Source organism: Dryobates pubescens, chromosome 21, assembly GCF_014839835.1.
Source record: "Dryobates pubescens isolate bDryPub1 chromosome 21, bDryPub1.pri, whole genome shotgun sequence".
NCBI classification, from domain to species: domain Eukaryota; kingdom Metazoa; phylum Chordata; class Aves; order Piciformes; family Picidae; genus Dryobates; species Dryobates pubescens.
Genome location: NC_071632.1, coordinates 19,173,215 through 19,198,043, shown reverse-complemented (window position 1 = coordinate 19,198,043; position 24,829 = coordinate 19,173,215). Strand labels below are relative to the sequence as shown.

The window sequence follows — 24,829 nt, the reverse complement described above, 5'->3', positions numbered from 1 at the left end:
AGTGGGGAGTGCTGGTTTGCTGAAGCATGAGATGTCCAGCTGCTGCAGCCAAGGTATGGAGACCTGCTCAACACAGCCATGTGAGTGGAGAGGTGAGCAAAGCTCTCCTGGCCCTCCCTGGGGCAGAGGGGGTTGCATGCTGCTGTGATTTTGGGAGAGGGGGAGCATGGCTGTGCCTTCCCCCTTGGCCTGGGAGGTGGCCTGGGGCTGATGCTGGCTGTGCTGCTGCACTCTTGGTCTTTTGGCAGGTAGGACCCATGGCAGGAAGGGCAGAGCTAGGGCTGGACCCTGCATGAGGCTGCTCCAGACCTGCCCCTTCTCAGCCCTCTGGGCTGCTGTAGGGTTTGCTCTGGGGTGTTGTACACTGCTGAGGCTGCCTCTGTCTGGAGATCACAGAAACATCAGGAAGAAGTTCCTTACTGAGGAGGCTGTGGAGCACTGGAACAGATTGCCCAGGCAGGGAGTGGTGGCCCCATGCCTGGAGACATTGGAGGTCACCTGAGCAGCCTGTTCTAGCTGAAGATGTCCCTGCTTATTGCAGGGAGTTGGACTAGATGACTGCTAAAGATCCCTTCCAACCCAAAACTACTCTGTGGGAGCTCTGGTAGCAAGTGCAGGAGGTTGTGGTGTCCATGGGGCACTTCTGAAGCTGCTTTGCAAGACACCAGCTGTGTGTAAGGTTCTAGCAGAGGGAGATGCCCTGGGAAATGAGATGAGATGAGATGAGATGGGTGCAGCCAGGTCAGAAGAGCAGCAGGGAGAAGTCATCAGCTTTCTGCAAGCAGCACTGTCTCACATGAGGTTTCACATGCTGGCCAGGACAGCTTTGGGCATGGAGATCATTTATTTAGCCCTCCATGAGCAGAGCTCACCTGGGGATCTTGAGCTGGGAGGAGGAGGAAGCTCTGCTCCAAGCAGCTGCTCTCCTGCAAGCTTTTGCACCACACATCTCCCTCTCTGCTGCATCTTGGCCTCTTCTCCCAGGCAACCAGCACCAGAACAAGAGGACACAGTCTCAAGCTGTGCCAGGGGAGGTTTAGGCTGGATGTTAGGAAGAAGTTCTTCCCAGCAAGAGAGATTGGCCATTGGGATGTGCTGCCCAGGGAGGTGGTGGAGTCACCATCCCTGGAGGTGTTTAGGAGGAGCCTGGATGGGGTGCTTGGTGCCATGGTTTGATTGATTAGATGGTGCTGGGTGATAGGTTGGACTGGATGATCTCAAGGTCTCTTCCAACCTGGTTCACTCTATTCCTTGCAAAACAATTCTAGTCTATTCCTTGTGGCTCTGGAGCCTCCTGGCATCCCAGGGTGCTTTTTGAGCCATTCCAGCAGGTTTTCCTGGTTCTGGTGAGGGTGAACTGCACTGAGGGCTTTACAGGGAGTGGTTTTAGGCTGTTCCTGTTGGCAGGTTGCAGTTTATGTGTGGTTTGAGACCTTCCTTGAAACCTCTTCTCACTGGGGCTTAAACCCCAGCAAGCCCTGCTGAGGAGAAGGGTCAGTTTGGGGCTTGGGCTGCTCTGTGAAATCCTTGGCCTTCTGCCTTGCTGCTGCAGCCTGCAGTCCCCATGGGGCAGGAGAGGTGATTTCACCCCTCAGCACAGTGGGGATCCAGCCAGCTCTAGCTGTTATGCCAGTGAAGGACATAGTTGGCACCAAGAGAGCCAGAGCAGGATGCCTGGGGCTGTGGTCCGTGCTCACAGCCTCCCTGTCCTGGCAGAACAAGATGTTCAGCAGATGCAAGAGGCAGCAGCTTGGGAAACCTCCAAACCCAGCTGCTGAAATGTGCTTCTTGTTATTAACCAAGCAGCTCCTCCTCAGGCTGAGGCACAGGGCAATACCTTGCAGTGGAGATAACAGAGCAGCTTGCTTCCACCCCCAACCCCCTCACTGCACCTTTACTGAACCCTGGCTCAGTGACTTGAACGAGGTCCCAGCAGCATCTGTGCAGTTTGGAGTAATCCAAGCTCACAGATGTCTCACCCCCCCCCCAAAACCCACCACCCACCCTGCCCTTCTAACATTTCCCACTGAGAGGCAGGACTGTCCCTCTCCCCCCAGCCCTGCAGCTGAGCTCTGAGCCAGGTCTGCTTCAGATGCCAGCAGTGGATTGGTCTGGGGGCACAAGGAGCAATCTCTCCATCTGCCATGATGTCCAGCTGATGAGCAGTTCCTGACCCCTCTGCTTGGGTCCAGCAATGTGCCCTGCTGGCCAAGAAGGCCAATGGGCTCCTGGGGTGTATTAAGAAGAGTGTGTCCAGCAGATCCAGGGAGCTTTCCTCCCCCTCTACTCTGCCCTGGGGAGACCTCATCTTGAGTGCTGCCTTCAGTTCTGGGCTCCCCAGTGCAAGAGGGACAGGGATCTGCTGGAGAGGGTCCAGCAGAGGGCTATGAGGATGATGAGGGGACTGCAGCACTGCCTGGGGAGGAGAGGCTGAGGGACCTGGGGCTTTTTAGTCTGGAGAAGAGAAGACTGAGAGGGGATGGAATCAATGTGTATAAATCTCTGAGGGCTGGGGGTCAGGAGGGAGGGGACAGGCTCTGCTCACTTGCTCCCTGGGAGAGGACAAGGAGCAAGGGATGGAAGCTGCAGCACAGGAGGTTCCAGCTCAACACAAGGAGGAACTTCTTTACTGTGAGGCTCACAGAGTACTGGAAGAGGCTGCCCAGAGAGGTTGTGGAGTCTCCTTCTCTGGAGACTTTCAAGGCCTGTCTGGATGTGTTCCTCTGACCTGAGCTAGATTGTATGGCCCTGCTCTGGGAGGGGGTTGGACTGGATGATCTCTTCGGGTCCCTTCCACCCCTGACACCCTGTGAGCTGTGATCTTCCCTCCTCCAGCATCATGGGTGCTGAGAAGTGGTGAATGAACAGTGGGGTGCAGTGGGAGGTGTCCTTGCCCATGGCAGGGGGGGTTGGATCTAGATGGTCTTTAAGGTCCCTTCCACCCCAAACCTTTCTGTGATTCTGTGATATTTTTAAGGGTAGTTAAAATGTAAAGTAGGAAGAGAGTGTTGCAGGAGGGTGCTGCAGCTTGGGCAAGGCGTGCTTGTGGCCTCAGGGAAATCTAGAGGAGCTGGAGACTGAGCTGTGCCCCACAACAGCCCTCAGAGGTTGGGCAGATGTTGAGTTTAGCTGCAGGGAGGGCTGAGGACCCAAGCTGGGGCAACTAAATCCCATCCAAGTACTTCAAGCCAGTCTTGGAGGAGACCAAGAGAGATCTTTCCCATTTGAGGAGAATGCCCTACACTGCACTTGGTCCTGGCTCCACATCACCCCACAGTTGCTCCATACCCCTGCAACCCTTTTCCTAGAACCAGCTCCTGGGAGCCTCCTTGCAGGCAAAAGGTTGAGTTACTCCAAGGGAACTGATTAGGAAAGATCCTGACTTGCTTTAAACCTCCTGCTGCAACCAAGCATCTCTTCCCACCAAGAGGATTCTGTGAGATCATCAGGTCCAGCCATTGATGCAGCCCTGCCAGGTCACCACTAAGCCATGGCCCTCAGCACTGCCTTTAAACCCCTCCAGGGATGAGGACTCCACTGCAGGGCAGCCTGGGGAAGTCATTTTTCCTGATGTTGTTCTCCTGGGGCAACCTGAGGCCATCTCCTCTCATCCTCTCACTTGTTCCTTGGGAGAAGAGACCAACCCCCAGCTGGCTCCAAACCTCCTTTCAGGAGTTGTAGGAAGCCAGGGGGTCTCCCCTCTACTGCCTCAGATGCTTCTCACAAGGCTCTGAGCCCTTCCCCAGCTTTGCTGCCCTTCTTTGGACATGCTTTGGACCCTTCTTTAGATACTAGGTGTAGCCTCCTAGGTGTAGCCTCCTAGAAAGGGAGGGAGGGAAAGCTGCACTGTTAGTGGCACAGCCACAAGCTTCCAAAGAGGGGACACATGCTAGAAAACTGAGCAAATTTGGTTGGAAGTGCTTCAGTGGAGCAGGAAGCCTTCTGTTTGAGGAGGTTTCTGATGGCTCTCAGTCTTCACTGCACCACAGATGGGAAAAAATAACAACCCCACACACACTCTTCTGCTACTAGCAGTAAAGGTTTGGCTGGGCTGTGTGACCCTCCATTAACCTGTGGCCCCTGCTGATGTGCTGGTGCAGGGACTAAGCCTTACAGTAGGAGAGTCCATCCTGCTGTTCTTCCTTCTAATGGGAAGCTCCCACAAATCAAGCCAAGCCAAATATTTGCAGCAAAGGCAGGGGCTGCCCAGAGGGAGCTGAGGAAGGCAGGAATGCTGCTGCCACCAGGCAGGAGGTGACATCATCCAGATTCCTTCACTGAGGAATGCAGGATTTGCCTCTTCCTTGCCAGTAATTGCAGCTCAAAACCAGAGCTGCCCAGGGGTGCAGGTTCCATCCATCCCCTTCCAGCACACAGCAGAGAGGCCAAATGTCACAGAGTCATAGAATGGCTTGGGTTGGAATGTGCTGCCCAGGGAGGTGGTGGAGTCCCCATCCCTGGAGGGGTTTAGGAAGAGCCTGGATGAGGCCCTTGGTGCCATGGTTTAGTTGATCAGATGGTGCTGGGTGATAGGTTGGACTGGATGATCTCAAAGGTCTCTTCCAACCTGATCTGTTCTGTTCTATTCTATTCCATTCCATTCCATTCCATTCCATTCCATTCCATTCCATTCCATTCCATTCCATTCCATTCCATTCTTTAAAAGCCCAACCCTGCCAGCAGGAGCAGGGAAGTCATTCTGCCCTGTGCTCAGCACTGCTCAGGCCACACCTTGAGTCCTGTGTCCAGTTCTGGGCTCCTCAGTTTAGGAAAGATGTTGAGATGCTGGAAGGTGTCCAGAGAAGGGCAACAAAGCTGGGGAGGGGTCTGGAGCACAGCCCTGTGAGGAGAGGCTGAGGGAGCTGGGGTTGCTTAGCCTGCAGAAGAGGAGGCTCAGGGGAGACCTTCTTGCTCTCTCCAACTCCCTGAAGGGAGGTTGTGGCCAGGTGGGGCTTGGTCTCTTCTCCCAGGCATCCAGCACCAGAACAAGAGGACACAGTCTCAAGCTGTGCCAGGGGAGGTTTAGGCTGGAGGTGAGGAGAAAGTTCTTCACTGAGAGAGTTGTTAGCCATTGGAATGTGCTGCCCAGGGAGGTGGTGGAGTCCCCATCCCTGGAGGCGTTCAAGAGGGGATTGGATGTGGCACTCAGAGCCATGGTTTTGTAATCAGGAGGTGTTGGGTGACAGGTTGGACTTGGTGATCTCTGAGGTGTTTTCCAACCTCATTGATTCTGTGATCCCATCTGCAATCCCTTCAGCCCCTGCCTGGCTCCAGCTCCAGCAAACACCCCTGGAAACGAGCAGTGGTGGCCAAGGCTGGGCTGTCAGCAGCGCTTCCAGCAGCCTGGGCGACACCAGAGGGGTCACTTCCCGTGGCATGGAGCCTGTTGCTGTCATTTCAATAGGTGGAACTAGGTGTAGTTCACCAACAAGGTGATTTAGTGGTTGGGAAGACCCAAAGGCTTTTTTCCTTGCCCTCAGTGGCTGGCTGAGGATGGCTGGCAGGAAGCAGGAGCTGGGCTCTCCGAGGCAGGGCTGGGCTCTGCTCCTGCCCAGACTCTTTCATTTGCTGCCAGCTTTTGGAAACTCTTGGCCACTGCAGCTGGGCAATTAAATCAAGAGCAGAAAAGGAGAGCTCCAGCCAAAGGAGAAAACCCACTTGGGTCAGCTGGATTTCTGGAACAGGGATGGAGTGAGGACCTTCAGAATGGGCAGCAAGCAGAGCAGGGGCTGTTTGGGGTCTGGATCTGCAGTTCTGCAGGTGGTGAGGCCATGGAATGGGTTGGCTTGGAAGGGACCTTAAAGATCATCCAGTTCCAACCCCCCTGCCCGGGCAGGGACACCTTCCTCTTGACCAGGTTGCTCAAGGCTGCATCCAGCTGCTAGACAGAAGGCAAATCCACATCTCCCTGGTGCTGTGGCCTTTGGGAGAGGTGGAAAGCTTAGAACCACAGAATGCATTGGGTTGGAAGGGACCCTTGAAGGTCATCTTGCCCAACTCCCCTGCACTGGGCAGGGATATCTCCAGCTGCATCAGGCTACTCAGGGCCCCATCAAGATTGACCTTTAGTATCTCCAGGGATGGAAGAGGTAGGAGTGCTCTGCTCAGTTCTGTCTGGTGTCACCCTAGAGACAGCAGAGAGTTGGCCAAGCAGCACTGACACTGGCTCCAGAGGGTTGAGGTGAAGGCTTCTGGGCTTTGAAGTCAGCAGGGACCCAAAAAGTAGGCAGGGGAAAGAAAGCTAACAAGGGAGGAAGATCTGTCAGCTGATGCAAGGCAGCTCACAGGCCCTGTGTTTATCATGGCTCAGTGCATCAGGTACCACCTGTGGGACTCTGCCCCTCTGGCTCCAGTTCCTCATGGCTGCACACATGGCCCACAGGGCTTTACCTTCTCCATCTGTGTGCACAGCAGCCCATCTGACAGGGTGCTGCAGAAGAGAAGCTGAAGTGTTGGGTTCCACCCCTTCAGTTGTTCCCTTCTTGATGCTTCTCAGAAACACAGATGGTGCTGTGGTTTCTGATTTATTTCTGTAGGGAGGATGACTTGGAAAGGAAGGGAGGGAAAGAACCAGAGATGGAAAGAGTGACTTCTCAAGAAGAGCTTCCCACAGCTTCATCTTCTTTCCCCAGCTTCTGGACACTAATTGCAGCCACTGACTGCAGACATTTTCCAAGGTGTCTCCTGGAATACCAAAATGTGGTGGGCTGGGTGCCCATCAGAGCCAAGAGCACAGGTCTGAGCCCCTGGCTTGGCATTCCTAAGGGCTACTTGTCACACAATGAAGGAGGATCAGGGCTTGCTCTCTTTGCATGGTGATGTCCATCCTCTTCAAACTCAGCAGAGGAGGCTGAGCCAGCCCTGAGCTGCTGGGGGCTCATGGAGGACAGAAATGTGAGCACCAGCCTGGGGGATGAGGAAGGGGCTGGCTGCCTGTCCTGGGGGAGTTTTTGGTATCCTTGTGGATTAAAGTGGGACTGCAGCACCCTCTGTGTCCAACCCCCAGCCTCACAGGGCAGCTTCATGCATCCCTGCTTGAGAAACAGCCAAGGTCTGGAGGTGTGCAAGCCCCAGGGATGCCAGGGGTGACTGCCCTGGCATCAGGAGCCCACCACACGCCCGTGGGTGGTGTGGGGGTTGGTGTGAGCAGAGCAGCATGCACTCCAGCCTCCCTTTGCTAGCACAACGTGCACCCACGTGCCTGCAGCTGTCCTGGGAAGATCTCAACCTCCAGGCCCAGCCTGTTGTGTAAGAAAAGAGAGAAACCTCCTCCAGCTGCCTGCCTGAGGCCGTGGATCAGCCTCGGGCACTGGAGCATCGCTGGCTCAGCCCCATGGCCCTACCCCTCCGTGAACTCCAGAGGTTCCCCTGTGTAAAAGGCATGGAAGGGCTGGCCACCCCCTCCTGCTGCATCTCCCCACCCTTCCCCTTCCTCTTCAACGTGCTCATTCATGAAAAATATCTGCTGGCTGGAGGTGGGAAGAGGAATTGCTGCTGGCAGGCTGCTGCCTCGGCCCAGGGAGGCTGCAGGCTCAGAGGGGTTTCATCTCTGTTTTCACAGCTGCATTCAATATTTCCCTTTCTTCCCTCCAGCTTTTTATTGCTGCTCATTCCCTGGACCAACCTGTTGCAAAGCAGCATGTGCACTCATCCTGAGGCACAACAGGCTGCTGGCTTCTCAAGCCCCCCCTTGGGACCTGCTCAGCCCTGTGTGCTCATGAAGGGTTGAGGCTCTCCTGTGGGGAGGGAGCTCTGTGTCCAGGAGGGCAATTACACCATCACTGAATGACAGGGATTGGAAGGGACCTCTGGAGATTGTCTAGTCCAACCCCCCCTGCCAGAGCAGGTTCACCTACAGCAGGGGCCATGGCAGAGGGAGAATTAGATGATCCTTGAGGTCCCTTCCAACCCTAACAATTCTGATTCTAGGTTGCACAGGATGGCATCCAGGCAAGTTCTGAATGACTCCAGAGATGGAGACTCCACCACCTCTCTGGGCAGCCTGTTCCAGGGCTCCACTGCCCTCAAAGTGAAGAAGTTCCTTCTTATGTTTAGTTTTGTTTGTGCCCATTACCTCTTGTCCTGTCACTGGGCACCACTGAAAAAAGCCTGGCCCCATCCTCCTGACACCCAACCTGTAAGTACTGATCAGCACTGAGAGGAGCCCCCCACCTCAGTCTGCTCTTCTTTAGGCTAGAAAGCCCCAAGTCCCTCAGCCTTTCTTCATAAGAGAGATGTTCCAGTCCCCTAAATGTCTTTGTAGCTCTTTGCTGGACCCTTTCAAGCAGAGCTGGGGAGCCCAGAGCTGAACCCAGTCCTCTAGATGAAGCCTCACCGGGGCAGGGGGGAAGGAGAACCTCCCTTGACCCTGTTGGCTACACTCTTCTTGATACAGCCTTGCTGCAGCAAGGAAGGTGCTGTCACCATGGGACACTCCTCTGAGAGCACCTGGCTGCAGCCAAGGCCTCCTGGCACCATGTGGGGTGAGGGCAGCAGGGACCAGCTGGCTCCATCCTTTGGTAGGAGGGGTCAGGCAGGAAGGCTGAGGAATTGTCTGCCTTAGCCCTGTGCAGGGGCAGGATGAGACTATGGCAAAGGCTCAGCCCCATGGTCCCAAATTCAGGACATCATGGGCTGGGGCGGCTGGGGGGGCTGGGGGTTTGATGGGGGGGGCTGTGCAGCTTGGCTGTGGGGATGCAGGGCTTGTCTGTGCTGGGGTAGGGTTCAGTGGAGGCTGTGCAGGGTTTGGTGCAGGAGGTGTGCAGTTGGTTTGGTGGTGCTGGTGCAAGGTTCAGTGGTGGCTGTGCAGGGTTTGGTGCAGGTGGTTTGGTGGTGCTGGTGCAAGGCTCAGTGGTGCTTGTGTAGGGTTTGGTGGTGCTGGTGCAAGGCTCAGTGGTGCTTGTGTAGGGTTTGGTGGTGCTGGGGTAGATTTGGAAAGCCTGATGGCCAGCTCAGCAGGCAGGCATGTGCTCAGGCATGTGCTCATGGCCAGTGTGGTGGAGAAGCTGCAGGCAGCTCCCCCCTGGGTGCCCAAGGGCTTGGACTTGGAGCGCTGCAGATCTCAGAGACTACCTTTGCTTCGAGCATCAGCACGGCCTGGGGCCAGATGACACCGGCTCCATTCCCACCTGGATGCCAGCCTTCTGCAGCCCACTCTCTACCTCTGGAGGGGAAGGAGAGGCACTGATCCACCGGCCCTGCAGTCCTGTGAGCTGCGGGGACAAACACGGCCACCCTTCTTGGCACGGGGGAGCCAGCGGCGCCCAGATGTGAGGTGTGAGCTGCTGACCTCTGCGGCGTCAGCAGGCGGAGGCACACCTATGTAAATACATCCAGGAAGGCTCCCAGCCCTTTGCAGCCCCAGGCTCGCCTCCAGACCAGAGCAAGCGGTCCGCACCGATGCTCCTGTCCCCCGGGCTGCTGGGCAAGGTAGGCTGCCGCTCGCCCCGCGCCGGGCTCTCCCCCGGGGCATTTCTCTCTCATCTTCCTCTTTCCTGCATGTAAACCTGACCTGATCGTTATCTCTCCCTGCAATTAGCTCGATGGGGATTTCATTATTTGCTGGTGATGCTGGTGCCGTGATAACTCCGGGTGAGCAGAGCAGAAACCTGCCTCAGCCATGCCGGGAAGCCGGCCAGGATAGGAGAGCTCTCGTGGTGATAGCATTTCCTTTCTCCCTTGATTTGCTTCTGTGTCTGCTGTCTAAGAACAGCTGGCAGGAGCACGTCCAACCCCTTTGGTTCCTCATCTCTCACCTCTGAGGCTCTTTCTTCCCCCTCAGCTCTGTTTAGATCTTGTTAGTGATGGGAGAAATGGACCCTGAAGTCCCATCCAGGGGGCTGGGATTTTCCTTTGGGTGTTTCTGGGCTTCGAGCCCCTTGTCCGGCTGGCGTTTGACAGGGAGGAGGGCTCTGGTGACCAGGTGGCCAGGGCTGAGCTCAGGAGGACGTGGTGGTGATTTGAGGTGGAAGGTCTGCAGCCTCCAGTTTAGCTGGGGATGGAGCAGGGATGGGTGTGTAAGGTGGAGGGGAGGGTTTGCTCTCGGCTCTTTCCCCTGGTTGCACCACACTTGGGGCCTCATTGTTATGGCTCTGGAGAGTTAGAGGCTCCTCCAGAGCCAAGAGATTGGGGAATAGATGCTCCAGCGATGAGTGCTGGGATCTGCAGAGTGGTTTGGTGTCTTAGATGTCCCAGTTTGGGTAAGATTTTTGTCTTACCTTATGAGCCCTGCTCCCTGAGCTTCACTCCAGCTCCTGAGAGCAGGCCACCTGCTGATAGAACTAGAATACAATTAACCAGGTTGGAAAAGACTTTCAAGATCATCCAGTCCAACCTATCACCCAGCACCATCTGATCAACTCAACCATGGCACCAAGTGCCTTAGCCAGGCTCTTCCTAAACACCTCCAGGGATGGTGACTCCACCACCTCCCTGGGCAGCACATTCCAGTGGCCAATCTCTCTTGCTGGGAAGTTCTTCCTCACATCCAGCCTGAACCTCCCCTGGCACAGCTTGAGGCTGTGTCCTTGTTCTGGTGCTGGGTGCCTGGGAGAAGAGACCAACCCCCTCCTGGCTACAACCTCCCTTCAGGGAGCTGTAGAGAGCAAGAAGGTCTCCCCTGAGCCTCCTCCTCTCCAGGCTAGGTAACCCCAACTCTTTCAGCCTCTCCTCACAGGGCAGTGCTCCAAACCCCTCCCCAGCTTTGATGTGGTGGATGAGGGCTTTAGGAGAAGGGCATTGTGCTCCTGGCAGAGCAAAGTGGGACTCAGCACCCTGAGCAGATGCCACCCCAATGCTAAAGGACCTTAAATCTGTTCAGAAGTGCTGCAGCTCTTCCAAATCCCCTGCAAGGGCAGTGTAGGGCAGGGCAGCCACTCAGTGGTCACAGAGTATGGCCAAGGATGTAGGAGGGAGCACTGTGAGAACCACACAGAGCATGGGCTGGATTCAGACACCCAGACTGGATCCTGTGGGTCCTGTTCCTGAACCAGTCTGGGGGGCACTTGCTAAGTACAAGCTCCTGTCCTTGTTAGAGCCCAGGCATGGTTCCTCTAACCTGCACTTTGGTTGGCACATTGCAGATATCTTTGGGGTGGTAAGGAAGTGAAGATAACTTTGGACCAGTTTCCAAACTGGGCTTCTGTACTCAGGAGTGAAAGAAACCTCCATCAAATCCCCACACCAATGTGCTTTGGGCAAGGGGATGTCAGCCCAGAGCCAAGGTTGAACCTGTAGGGCTGTGTCTTCACCTTGGCAGATGGGGTTATGGTTCATGGTGGGTCACAGTGTCCTTTGCAAGGGGCAAAATGCCCTTCAGCCAGAGCCAAGAGCAGCAGCAAAGTCTCCCTGGGCTTCTCCAAGCCATAGAAACCTGGTTTAAATCCTGGTGGGAAAATCCCTGCTGAGGGCTGCTCTGTGTCATGGGGCTGGTGGAACTCCCCCATCCTGGCCAGGTGAGTGGATGCTGTCCTGCCTCTTGTGGTGGCTGTTCCCATGCCTGGCAGATGAGGCAGGAGCTGCTGCTGCAAAACCTCAGGAGTCAGACTCCCAGAGCCAGCAGCCTGCCTGGGTGGCTGCAAAGCATCTTCCACAGGCAACCCAAACCCACTGTGCATCTGAAGGGGGCTGCAAGAGTGCTGTGGTGAGGGGAGCTGGAGGAGGTGCTGAGCACATCCTGCTTTGCTTGTGTGGATCCACAGCAGGCACAACCACTCCACCTTTGCTTTCAGGGGTGGCTGTGTTTGCCCTCAAGCTGTGTCTAAGATGTTTGTCCCTCCACAGGGAGGTTGGTTGCTCCCACCCTCTTCCCCCTCCCCCCAGTGACACTGGGAGCATGGTTCTCAGGCAGCTGAAAAGCAGTGGGAAAGGTTCCAGTGTGAGCCAGGGACCTCACCCAGCAGCTCTTCCGTGGAGCCCAGAACTTCCATCCTCTGTTCCTGCTCTCCTCACTCCTGCCCCCTTTTCCTGGGGCTTTGGGAAGGACTTTCCTCCCAACACAGCATCTCTGCCCACCCCCAGGTGTTAGGGGGGGAAAGGAAAAAGGTGCTCCACACCTTGCAGGAGCAGCCAAACAATGTGGCTGCTTGACTTCTTTTTTCCAGTGCTCTCTCCTCTTTCCCATGTCCCCTGACCTCTCTCCTCTCCCCCTGCCCACTGCTGCTCAGTGAACTGCAGATGCAGGAGCAGCCATGGAGGCAGGGGCAGGAGATGATATGCCATGGACTTTGGCAGGACCTTTGTCACCAGGGGCTGGATTGCCTTTGGTTTGTTATTTGGGGTGGGGTTTGTTGTTTCTCTTCCCCCCTCACTCTTTTGCACAAGTTCAGGAAGGACTACAGCAAGTCAAGCCTGGCTTGGCTTCACAGGGTTGCCTAGGCCTGGCAACACTGGCTGGAAAGTTTATTGCTTCCTGTTATGAGAGCCTGGAGAGCTGTGATGAGCTTGCAGGACAGAGGTTGGGAATCACTCACAGCCAGCATGACCCCAATGGGTGTGACTGGAGCTGCCCTTTCATTCCTGTTGCTTCTCCAGCTACTTCAGGAAAGGGAAGCAAATAGAGGAGGGAATAATTGGTCCATCTGCCCTCTGCTATTGAGGCAGATGCTTGCTTTGGAGCAGGAACAGACACAAGGGGAAAACTCATAGAACCACAGAATGGTTTGGGTTGGAAGGGACCTGAGAGATCATTGAGTTCCAACCCCACTGCCATGGCCAGGGACACCTCCACTTGAACAGGCTGCTCACAGCCTCATCCAGCTTGGTCTTCCAGGGATGAGGTGTCCACAACCTCTCCAGGCAACCCATTGCAGTGTCTCACCACTAGACAAGACCTGCCTGGATGAGCTCCTGTGTGACCTGCTCTAGGTGATCCTGCTCTGGCAGGAGGGGTTGGACTGGATGAGCTTTTGAGGTCCCTTCCAGCCCCTAACATTCTGTGAGCCTGCTGTGGGTGTCCCTGCTTTAGCAGGGGGGTTGGGCTAGATGATGTCCAGAGGTTCCTTCCAAACTCTACCACCCTGTGATTCTGTTTGGTGATGGATCCACTCAGTCTCTGCCAGTGTGATGGCCAGACCTGCTGGGCAGGAGGCTGGAGCAGGAGCAGAGGTTGCTTGGCTTGCCTGAAGAGCAGATGTCCCCCAGGCCCCTGCACCAGGCAAGATTGCTGGGTGTATAAATAACCCTTAGGGTTAGAAAGCAAAGCATCTGGACCCATGGGACAGGACCATGCTGAGCTGCCTTTTATCTCTGAGTTGTTGCCTGTGGCCCTGCAGAGCCTGGGAGTTGTTCTCATCCAGTTATGTTTAAGTAACTAAGAATACTTCCCTGCAGCTCCATCCTGCACTGCCTGCAGTGGGTGGAAATTTCACCACAGCTCTCTGGTGGGAATGAGATCCTGGTGGCTGTCCCTCAGGTCTGGTGGATCTCACAGGGCTTGATGGAGCTCACAGGACATGATGGTATGACATGCTCTGGATCCCCACTTAGGGGCATGCATCCATGGACCATGTGGTGGCCCTGATGGAGGTCACCACGAGGTGACCACCACACTGTCTCCAGACTAGAAGGACCATGTGGGCAAGGAGCTGCCTGCCCCAGCATGGCCTCAACTCACTGCATATGTTCTGCCCCTCACAGGGATCTCGATGGGAGAGTTTGAGCCAGCAGAGTGCCCAGGTGGCCAAGAAGGCCAAGGGCATCCTGGCCTGCATCAGGAACAGTGTGGCCAGCAGGAGCAGGGAAGTCATTGTGCCCTGTGCTCAGCACTGCTCAGGCCACACCTTGAGACCTGTGTCCAGTTCTGGGCTCCTCAGGTTAGGAAAGATGTTGAGCTGCTGGAAGGTGTCCAGAGAAGGGCAACAAATCTGGGGAGGGGTCTGGAGCACAGCCCTGTGAGGAGAGGCTGAGGGAGCTGGGGTTGCTTAGCCTGCAGAAGAGGAGGCTCAGGGGAGACCTTCTTGCTCTCTCCAACTCCCTGAAGGGAGGTTGTAGCCAGGAGGGGGTTGGTCTCTTCTCCCAGGCACCCAGCACCAGAACAAGAGGACACAGTCTCAAGCTGTGCCAGGGGAGGTTTAGGTTGGATGTTCTTCATAGAAAGAGAGATTGGCCATTGGAATGTGCTGCCCAGGGAGGTGGTGGAGTCACCATCACTGGAGGTGTTAAGAAGACACTGGATGAGGCCCTTGGTGCCATGGTTGATAGGTTGGACTCGATGATCTTTGAGGTCTTTTCCAACTTGGTCTATTTCTATTCTATTCTATTCCATCTCCAGGGAGGCTGGGACAATGCTGGAGAAGATCTCCATCCCCTAGTGCTCTCCTCTGAAACCAGCTCCTTATCTCCCCATGTCCTTTGGGAGTGCAAGCCTTGGTGGTGTGCTGTGTGCATGCAGCCAGAGTTGTGACAATTCAGCTTCCTCAGAAGCTTCTTGTCCCCCAAAGACCTCCCAGCCTCTGGTCTCCCCAGTGTGGCAGCTTGCCCCAAGGTTATGTTCTGCCCTACAGCTAACCTTGCTGGTGGAGCTTTTCCAGTTGCTTGTCACAGATGGGTTCCTGGCAAAATGTATGGTTTCAACCATCCCCCTTGAGGAAACCAGACATCATCCTGTGCCTCATCCCAGCAAAGGCTGGATCTGAGCCTTTTCCTAACTTCTTGGTTGCTGTTTGTTTCTCCTCCTCACTGGCTCTTGGGGTCACTTTCTGCCTTGACTCTCCACTTCCATCACAGCAGATACCTGATCCCCCTGGGGTGGCAATGAGAAGGCTCTGCAGGGATGGAGCAGGGATGAGAGGCAGTCCTTGGGCTGCATGAATGGAGAATTTCTTCTCCAGCTGTTTCATGCACATTCTCATGTGTCTTATTATGTCTTCTTTCAGAGATTCATAAGATATTTTGTCTTGGAAGAAACCTTTAAAGCTCATCTAGTCCAACCCCACATCTTCAACTAGGACAGGCTGCTCACAACTCCAAACAACCTGGGATATAGTTCCAGGGATGGGGCATCTACCACCTCTCTGGGCACACTGGGACAGGGTCTCACCACCCTCAAAGATTTCTTCCTTATCTCCAGTCCGAATCTCCCTCTTTTATTCCAAACCATCACCCCTTGTCCTGTCACAACAGACCCTGCTAAAATGTCTGTCCCCAGCCTCCTTTAAGCACTGAAAGGAGGTCTCCCTGGATCCTTCTCTTCTCCAGGCTGAACAGCCCCAACTCTCTCAGCCCGGCCTCACAGCAGAGGGTTTCCATTCTTCCTGTCACTGCTGTGGCCTCCTCTGGCCCTGCTCCAACAGGTCTGTGTCTCTCCTGAGGGCTCCAGAGCTGGCCCCAGCACTGCAGGTGAGGTCTCAGCAGAGAGGAGCAGAGGGGTAGAACCCCCTCCCTCCCCCTGCTGCCCACCCTGCTGGGGCTCAGGCAGGCTGGCACCGTGCTGGCTCATCTCCAGCTTTTCATCCACCACTAAGGCCACCTACAAAGAAGCCAAAAACTTTCTCTGTGCGCTCCAAACCCCTTCCCCATGCTTCACCTGCTCTCTGCTCCCATCCACCAGGCCGGAGAGCTGCTCACAGGTCCTTCAGAAGCAGCCTGTCCCGGGCTTGCAGCGGGGCAGGAGCTGCAGAGTGCTTTTCCTCACTAGTGAGCTCTGCCTCTCTTTCTTTTTCAGTTCCTTATTATTTATTATATTTTTTTTTTCCCCCAGCAACCAGGGAGCTTTTGCCAAAATGTGTTTTCCACATGTTCCCCGTTAGTCATGCTCTCTGTCTCGCAAACCTCCTACCAGCCCCACTAGCTGATGCTATTAATTTACTCCCGACCGGCTCAAGAGCTCAGGCAGCCGAATTCCAGGCAACGTTCCTAAAAGCGGACCCGGCGGCGTGTTTGGATTTAAAACCAACGCTCCCTTCGTCCACCTTCCCTCCTTCTCCCGAGGCTCGGAGGGGCGAGGAGGGCCGGGGAGCGGCGGTGGGACCGGCGGCGGGGGCGCGGAGCGCCGGGGCAGCGGCGGCGGGCGGTGGGTTCCGGGGCAGCGGCGGCGGGCGGTGGGTTCCCGGCCAGCGCAGAGGCGGGGTTTGGGAGCACCCTTAAATACTCGCCCGGAGCTCCGGTTTCCAGCGGCTGGGCCATGGCTGGATGGAGGCGGCAGGAGTTTATCTAGGGCAAGGCGGAGGGCTGGAGGCACAGGAATGTCGGAGGAGGAGGGAAAGCCGCCGCAGAAGCACCATGTCTCTGCTGTGAGTAGATCCTTTTCTATTGTTTTCCCTGCAGCTCAAGCAGAAAGGAAGAGCATCCAGCCAGCACAGATGGCTTTTTCCTCTTCAGTTTTTTAGTGTTCCTCCCCGCCTTTCCTCGGCTTATTTTAGTCTCAGGTTTTAGAGTTTTCCCTGTTCCAACCGCTGTGGATGGAGGGATCAGCAAGTTTTGGGGTGCCCGGGGAAGTGGTGGAGCTCTGGAGGGATTGAGAAGCTGTGGTGCTGAGGGAGGTTGGTTTAGTGGTGGACTTGGCAGTGCTGGGTTAGCAGCTGGACTTGAAAGTCCTTTCCACACTCAATGAGAACGTGGAGCTCATTCCTGTGCTTGGCTACGTGCAGTGTTGGCTGCCTGAAGTGCTGCTGCTGGGTCGAGTGGTGCAGCTTCTCCTCTGCAGCTGCTTTGCAGTGAAACTTGTACCCTGTGTGCATTTCCAGGGCAGCATGGCAGCTAGTCTGGAGGTGACATGTGAAGCTGAATGACTGAATGAATGGATTTCAAAGCCCAGAGGGCTGGTGGGACCTCTCATGTGCTCCCTCCAGCAGATAAATTAGCTTCACAAACCCAATCATAGAATTGTCAGGGTTGGAAGGACCTCAAGGATCAGCCAGTTCCACCCCCCTGCCATGAGCAGGGACACCTCACACTGGAGCAGGTTGCTCACAGCCACATCCAGCCTGGCCTTCAAAACCTCCAGGGATGAGGCTTCCACCACCTCCCTGGGCAACCTGTGCCAGTCTCTCACCACCCTCATGGGGAAGAACTTCTTCCTGACATCCAATCTCAACCTCCCCACTTCTGTTTTTGTTCCACTCCCCCCAGTCCTATAATGAATCTTCATTACAGGACTAATCCACCTGCCTGCTGCAGCTCCAGGCAGGGGGCTGCACTGTGTATTTTCTCCACTGTGTGGAAAAGTTAGACCTGAAACACAGGGAAGAGGCAAAAGCCCACTGGAATGTGCTGCCCAGGGAGGTGGTGGAGTCACTGTCCCTGGAGGTGTTCAGGAGGGGATTGGATGTGGCACTTGGAGCCATGGTTTAGTTAGTCAGGAGGTGTTGGGTGACAGGTTGGACTTGATGATCTCTGAGGTCCTTTCCAACCTCATTGATTCTATGATTCTGTGAGACATGGGCTCCTCCAGGTACCATCCTGCTCACCAGCAGAAGTGATGTGTACAGAACCCTCCCTGGGAAGCTCACTTGTAATTTAGGTGCAGATGTGGTGCTCAGGGACACGGTTCAGTGGGGGACTTGGCTGTGTTGGCTTCACTGTTGGACTTGATGATCTTAGAGGTCTTTTCCAACCCAAATGATTCTGTGATGGAATCCAAAACATGATGTTCTGCTAACCCCTCCCAAGCAATTAAAGATGTTGAAATCTCATGGTATGGCTATGTGGCAGTTTGGGGCTCTGCCTGTAAAATTCAGCTGCAGACTTGGAGCAGAAAAGTAGAGAAATAGAAACAAATCACTGCTGGGTGTGAAAAGGGAAACAAAAGATTGCCCTGAACAAACTCATTGGATGAAAGGCTGGGATAAGAGTCCTGGGAGCTGAGCTGGAGTGGTTGTAGGAGGGTTGTTGTTTAACCCATTTCCTTCTGCTCCCGCTTTCAAATCCGGTGCCAGGAAAGCGAGTGGACACACAGGGGTGGAACCTCAAGGTGGGATTCATACACAGAGGCAAAAGCAGGGTCCCAGGGGCACTGGAACAGCCTGATGCTGCTTCCTGCAGATGCTCCTGCAGGTCCAGATGCGCACAGAGAGCCAAGCCCTGGCGTCAGGGGCAGGACTAACAGCTTGGGCTGGTGTCAGGAAAAGGTCTCTCTGCTTAGAAGTTCCTGCTCAGGACAGAGCCAGAGGAGTTTAGTTAGGCTTTATTCGAAGGAAGGGAGAGTCCACGGGACAATTCTTGGTGGGGGTCTCTCATATTGCTGGGAGAAGCAGCTCCCCTTTTATCCTAAATTCCTGGCAGCATGTTTCCCTCTCCTTTTCCCTAGAGGTGTTCAGGGTCGTGTCAGCCTCTGACAGCCTCCTGCTGCCTTACCATGCTGTGTAAGACAAAAGGTATCTTGCAGATGCCCCTTTGTTGTTTATGCACATAGATAAGGAGAAGGGTCTGGTTCCCCCCTTCCTCTCCCTGCCTTCTTCAAACAACTGTCCCATTGTAAAGGCACTAATTACTTTTAATCCCATCACTGGTAACCAGAGGAGGTCTTCTCAAAGCACCAACCCCTGAGTTCTGTTCTTTTGCAGTGTTTGCTTTTCCCTTGATTCAGGAGGTTCATGTTTTGAACCATGGATTTTGAGTGCTCCTTTCCAAAACCTGTCTCCCAGAGCAGACAGGGAGTGCTTTGCTAACAGCCTGGACCAATATCAGACCAGAACTTGAACATTTACTCCAGAAGCCATCATTGCCTTGGCCAGACCCTGCCTGCCCCTGCAAACAGCTGGTGGGAGGTGAGTCTGAGCTTTGGGAATTGTGCCTTTGAGTAGCACTTGCAAAACAGCAACTCAGCCTGGGTGCAGACCTTGCTGACCCTTTAGGTGAGCACTGAAATGATGACAGAAGTGCTGTGTAGGACCTTTGAAGCCTGTGTTTTAGAACAGTTTGGGGCTTGCAGCTAACTGGGGATGCAGGTGGGAGCTGGTGGGTGGCTGAACACCCACGTGGGACCAGCCGAGCTGGGGCTGATGTCTGCTTGATCTAAGCCCCAGCCCATCCTTGGCTGGACCTGGATGCCCCACAGACAAATGTCTCATGTCCCACAGCAGACCATCACCACACCCAGCAGGATCTTCCCTCCCCAGCCTCCCTTCAGCTGGCCAAGTGCCCAGATAATCCTGCAAACCACTTACACCCCGTTTTGCCCAGATCTGAATGGGGACACAAACCAGAGGAAGGGTTAAAGACACTTCAAAGTGCATCCACTGAGACTAAAGAAGCCAAAAGGCACTCAGAAGGGATGGTTTCCCATCTCACCCCTAAATAATCCCTGTTTCCCCAGAGTAAAGCTCTTGTGGGCATCACTCCCCACATTCTCCTGCAGTGGCTGAGTTGTCTTATCTGCAGCAGCGTTTCTCTACTGACCATTGGGTCCAAGGCATCACTTCTGGGGCAGGAGCTGGGGATTCTGGTCCCAGAAGCTTTGAAGCTTCTTCATTAGGTTAAGGGCAAGGAGGTGAACTTCTCCATCTCTTCTTCTGGCTTACTACCAGCCTGGAGGCAGCAGTTTCTCTGCTCCCTGTCTCAGTGTCTCCAGCCACAGGACAAGAACAACACCATCTGCAGGGCGCTCCTGCAGCCTCAGTCTGCCGTGTGAAGACTTGGGGGTTTGGGTTCACAGAGGATTTGTTTGATCTAGAAATAGCAGGGTTAGAAAATTCCATCTGCCTGCTCTTGAGAGCCCTCAACAGCAGAAGAATTCCACTGCATCTCAAGCCTTGGGCCGTGCTGATACCTCCCGGGGCAGCACGGAGGCGAGTGCTGAGCAAACCAGAGCTGTTTGGCTCCTGGCCTGAGAAGCAGCATGAGCAGAATCACATTCCAGAAAGGCTCAGCACTGAGAGCAGACCCAGGCCTGTTTCTCTTCTTGCTGCCACGCTGGGCTGTGCCCATGGATGCTGCTGGTGGCTGCTCCCACCTCGTGCCTGGCACGGGTGATGGGCTCAAAGCCCGTCCCGTGCCATGGAAACCCAGGGGCATGATTTTGTGTCTCCACATAAAAGTGCTATGCCAGGTAAGGGCCAGGCTGTGTCTCATGGCATCATTTTCCCTCTGGGTTATCTACCTCCACTCAGCACAGAGGGGTAGGTTTGATGGCCATACTCATTCGTGTGCACTCCCAGCACAAAGCCATCTGTGTCCTGGGCTGAGCCCCAGCAGTGTGGGCAGCAGCAGGAGGGAGGGGATTCTACCCCTCTGCTGTGCTCTGCTGAGACCCCTCCTGCAGTGCTGGGGCCAGCTCTGGAGTCCTCAGGAGAGACACAGACCTGCCAGAGGAGGCCCCAGCAATGCTGGGAGGGCTGGAGGACCTCTGCTGTGAGGCCAGGCTGAGAGAACTGGGGTTATTCAGCCTGGAGAAGAGAAAGCTTCAGGGACACCTTCTGCTTGCCTGACAGTGCTTAAAGGAGGCTGGGGACAGACTTCTAGCAGGGCCTTTTGAGACAGGAGGAGGAGGGATGGTTTTAAGCTAAACCAGGGAGATTTAGACTGGAGAGAATGAAGAGATGGGTTTTTTATGCTGAAGCTGGTGAGACCCTGTCCCAGGTTGCCCAGGCAGCTGCTAAATGCCTCCTTCCTGGGACCATTCCAGGCCAGGTTGTGTGGGGCTGTGAGCAACCTGCTCTAGTTGAGGATGTCCCTGCTGACTGCAGAGGGGTTGGACTGGATGACTTTCAAACCCAAACCCTGACAACCCAAACCATTCTACAATTCTAAGGTTCAACACATGGATGTGTTCCTGCTCTGGCAAGGGGGTTGGACTTGAATTCATCTCCAGAGGTCCCTTCCAACCCCTAACATCCTGTGGTCCTGTGACAGCAGCTAATTTCTCTCCCTTTGCTTGACTGTGGAGGATTCCAGAGGAGCAGCCTGTGCAGGGCCAGCTGCTGCTGAGCCATCCCATACTGTTGCCCCATGCTACTCCCAGGTTAACTCCCTTGTGTCCATACTCAGGTGCTTGGCACCTGTGTCTGCCACCAACACATCTACTCTTTTCTTCTGGGTGCAGTGGTAGGCATCAGGGTTTGGGTGGGATCGGTCTAGCAGATGCCTGATTTAGTGCCTGCCATCAGGTGTCTGTGTGGAAACAAGGTGGGTATGTCCATTAGGAGCTGGAGGATGACTGGGAGGAGTCATGCAGGGGAACAGAGGATGAGCCCATCCTCTGGTGCCCTAAGGTGAGAGCCCTGCTGTCCCATGCCACAGTGCTCTTTGGGTCTGGGTTGCTTTCCTTGTTGTCTTCTCCATCAGGGCTGCTGCCAGTCAAGCAGCAAAACTGTCTTCTGCCCTCAGTGATGCCTGGGGTCACCCAAGGAGGCAAGATAAGGCAAGCACCAAATGGCTGTGACAAGCTCTTCCTCCCCAGCTGCCCAGGTCTCACATGCATGGTTGTCTCTGAAAGCTTCTCAAGGGTTTATTTTCGAAGCAGCCTGTGTTTGATTAAAGGTTTAGCTTGGTTTGTTTTGGTTTGTGTTCTCAAAAGGCACTTGAAAGGGCCAGCAGCCTGTAAACATAAATATTCCCATTCTTCCCCTGATTCCTTGCATTTTTCTGGGTTTGCTCACGAAGGATCTGTCAGCCCTGCAAGGCTCTCTGCTGTGGGCAGCATCTTCTGCTCCTGCTTTCAGCACAGAGCTGTGTCATGACCATGGTGGCCTTAGGTTGATGCTGGATCTTAAAGATCTTTTCCAAACAAAAGGATTCTGTGGTTCAGAAGCTTGAGGCTACAGCATGCAAGAGGTTACCACCAGCTGAGCACCTGTGTGTAGGTGGCTTCCATGGTGCCCTGTGTTCAGCCACCCAAACCCTGCTTACAGCTGAGCAACATCTTGAAATTGGGGTGAGTCTAGCAGGAGCAGGGAAGTCATTGTGCCCTGTGCTCAGCACTGGTCAGGCCACACCTTGAGTCCTGTGTCCAGGTCTGGGGCCCTCAGTTTAGATGTTGAGTTGCTGGAAGGTGTCCAGAGAAGGGCAACAAAGCTGGGGAGGGGTCTGGAGCACAGCCCTGGGAGGAGAGGCTGAGGGAGCTGGGGTTGCTGAGCCTGGAGAAGAGGAGGCTCAGGGGAGACCTTCTTGCTCTCTCCAACTCCCTGAAGGGAGGTTATAGCCAGGTGGGGGTTGGTCTCTTCTCCCAGGCAACCAGCACCAGAACAAGAGGACACAGTCTCAAGCTGTGCCAGGGGCAGGTTAGGCTGGATGTTAGGAAGAAGTTCTTCATAGAAAGAGAGATTGGCCATTGGGATGTGCTGCCCAGGGAGGTGGTGGAGTCACCATCCCTGGAGGTGTTCAAGAGGGGATTGGATGTGGCACTTGGTGCCATGGTTTAGTAGTCATGAGGTGTTGGGTGACAGGTTGGACTTGATGATCTCTGAGCTCTTTTCCAGCCTTACTGGTTCTATGATTCCACGGTTCTATTCCCTTTCTCCCTCTCCCCGCAGGTCATAACTGAGTAGCCCTTATGACCAACATGAGCTGGAGCTTTCTCACCCGCCTGCTAGAGGAGATTCACAACCACTCCACCTTCGTGGGGAAGGTCTGGCTGACCGTGCTGATCGTCTTCCGCATCGTGCTGACGGCGGTGGGGGGGGAGTCCATCTACTCGGACGAGCAGAGCAAGTTCACCTGCAACACCAAGCAGCCCGGCTGCGACAACGTCTGCTACGACGCCTTCGCCCCCCTCTCGCACGTCCGCTTCTGGGTCTTCCAGATCATCATGATCTCCACCCCCTCCGTCATGTACCTGGGCTACGCCATCCACCGCATCGCCCGCTCGGCCGAGGAGGAGAAGAAGCTGAAGGGCTTCAAGAAGAAGAAGCAGTTCGCCCTCAACTGGCAGGCGGTGCGCGGCGGGGAGGACCCGGCGGAGGCCGACGAGGAGGACCCCATGATCTCCGACGACGCGGCGGAGCAGGAGAAAGCCAAGGCCAAGAGCAAGGAGCCCCAGAAGCACGACGGGAGGAGGCGCATCCAGCAGGAAGGGCTGATGAAGATCTACGTCTTCCAGCTGCTCACCAGAGCCTCCTTCGAGGTTTGCTTTTTGATAGGGCAGTACTTGCTCTACGGTTTCGAGGTCGAAGCCTACTACGTCTGCAACAGGGTCCCCTGCCCTCACACCGTGGACTGCTTCGTGTCCCGGCCGACGGAGAAGACCATCTTCCTGCTGGTGATGTACGTGGTGAGCTGCCTGTGCTTGCTGCTGAACATGTGCGAGATGTTCCACCTGGGCTTCGGGACCATCCGAGACGCCATCCGCAACCGGAAGATCAACAGCTTCAGGCAGCCCCCTTACAACTACGCCTACCCGAAGAACATCTCCTGCCCCCCCGAGTACAACCTGGTAGTGAAGTCGGAGAAGTCCACCAAGATCCCCAACAGCCTGATGGCTCACGAGCAGAACTTGGCCAACGTGGCTCAGGAGCAGCAGTGCACCAGCCCGGACGAGAACCTCCCGGCGGACTTGTCCACCCTCCACAAACACTTGCGAGTGGCCCAGGAGCAGCTGGACATAGCCTTCCAGAGCTACAGCAGCACCCAGGGCAACACCCAGCCGTCCCGAACCAGCAGCCCCGCCTCGGGCGGCACGGTGGTGGAGCAGAACAGGGCCAACACCGCCCAGGAGAAACAAGGTGCTAAACCCAAGGCCTGCCTGGAGAAAGGGAGCTCGAGCAGTAAAGATGGAAAGACCTCTGTATGGATATAGCTTCATCTTACCAGGAGCCAGGGCAGCCTCAGTGGGGATGGGGGGGGTGGGAGGGGGAATTATTTAGGTTCGTTTCTGGGCTTTGGTTCTGAGCTGGTTTCACAGGCACAATTTTTTTTATATGGAAGTCAGGAGAGCAAAGCAATTTCTGACCAGTTTAATGCTGTCTTCCAGTGCATTAATTACAGACGTTTCTTCCATGTTTCCAACACGTTCTCCAGTTGGGAACCTCCAGCAAGCAACAGCAAACCCCTGGCATCTCCCAGCCCTCCAGTCATCACCAGAGCCCCCCAGCGGAGACTGGACAAGGTGTTGTGGTGGGTGGTGGAGCTGCTGGTGGCTCAGGAAAGAAGTCAGGCAGAGAGTGAGCAGCTTCCCCCCTGCATGGCAGGGCCAGAGTGCTGTAGGTCAGGCAGTGTTTAATTACTCAACATCCTTAATCCGAATGAATTTCTGCTCCCTGGAGAAGCAAACAGCTGACACAGTGCACGAACCTTGGCTCCATGCTTCCAGCTGATGTCTTCCTGAACGCTTGGAGGCCCCAGCAGGCATCACCTGATGCTGTGAGCCACAAGCTGGCACCCGCCTCAGCTCATGGGACAGAAACGCAGCCACCATCTCACCCAGGGAGACCCTCAAAACCCAGCAGAGGGCTGAAGGTTTCTTGTCTTTGATTCCTCTGCGTTGCAGCAAGAAGCAAAAGGTGATCGACCCCTTGGCAGTGCCGCTGCCTCGTACCGGTGCCTGCGTAGCGCTCGCTGCAGCCCTGCTGGGAACCGCTCCAGTCACAAGAGTCTTTAACACACTGCTGCTTCACATCATCAGAGAAGTGCCTTTATGCAAGCAGGAAAACAAACTCACCACGGGTTTGGACTTGGTACTTTGGGTGGATGTTAGCAGAGGTGGGAGGATGGGTGTTGGGAAGGCTGTTTTGCTGTCCAGTCAAACCGTCACAGCGCGGGGGCAGACCTGTGCAGGGCGTGGGTGTGAGGGGTGCCAGTGGTGTACGACAGACACACGTGGACACGTGGCTGTGAACACAGACAGAAGCCTAATATCAACCCTCTGGTCATTTTACAGCCTTCCACCACCCCTGGGAAAACCCAGCTGCTCCAGGACTGTGGCCAAGCTCACCCTGGAGAAGTCTTTTTGGTCTTTGAG

At 55.2% G+C, this 24,829-nt stretch overlaps 1 protein-coding gene across 2 annotated transcripts in view; it reads left to right on the top strand.

The window, feature by feature from the left end:
• Nucleotides 1-23,699, top strand: part of GJC2 (gap junction protein gamma 2) — a 32,130-nt gene extending 8,431 nt beyond the window's left edge. The window contains exons 1-2 of one of the 2 annotated variants that reach the window (XM_009898136.2): nt 16,127-16,229; nt 22,407-23,699. In XM_009898136.2, the coding sequence (XP_009896438.1) occupies nt 22,427-23,668 (1,242 nt within the window). In that variant the 5' untranslated portion in view covers nt 16,127-16,229; nt 22,407-22,426 and the 3' untranslated portion in view covers nt 23,669-23,699. Of the gene's footprint in view, nt 1-16,126; nt 16,230-22,406 lie in introns of those variants that run through there. The other variant, XM_054171269.1, reaches the window with a different exon arrangement.
• The last annotated feature ends 1,130 nt before the right edge of the window (nt 23,700-24,829 follow it).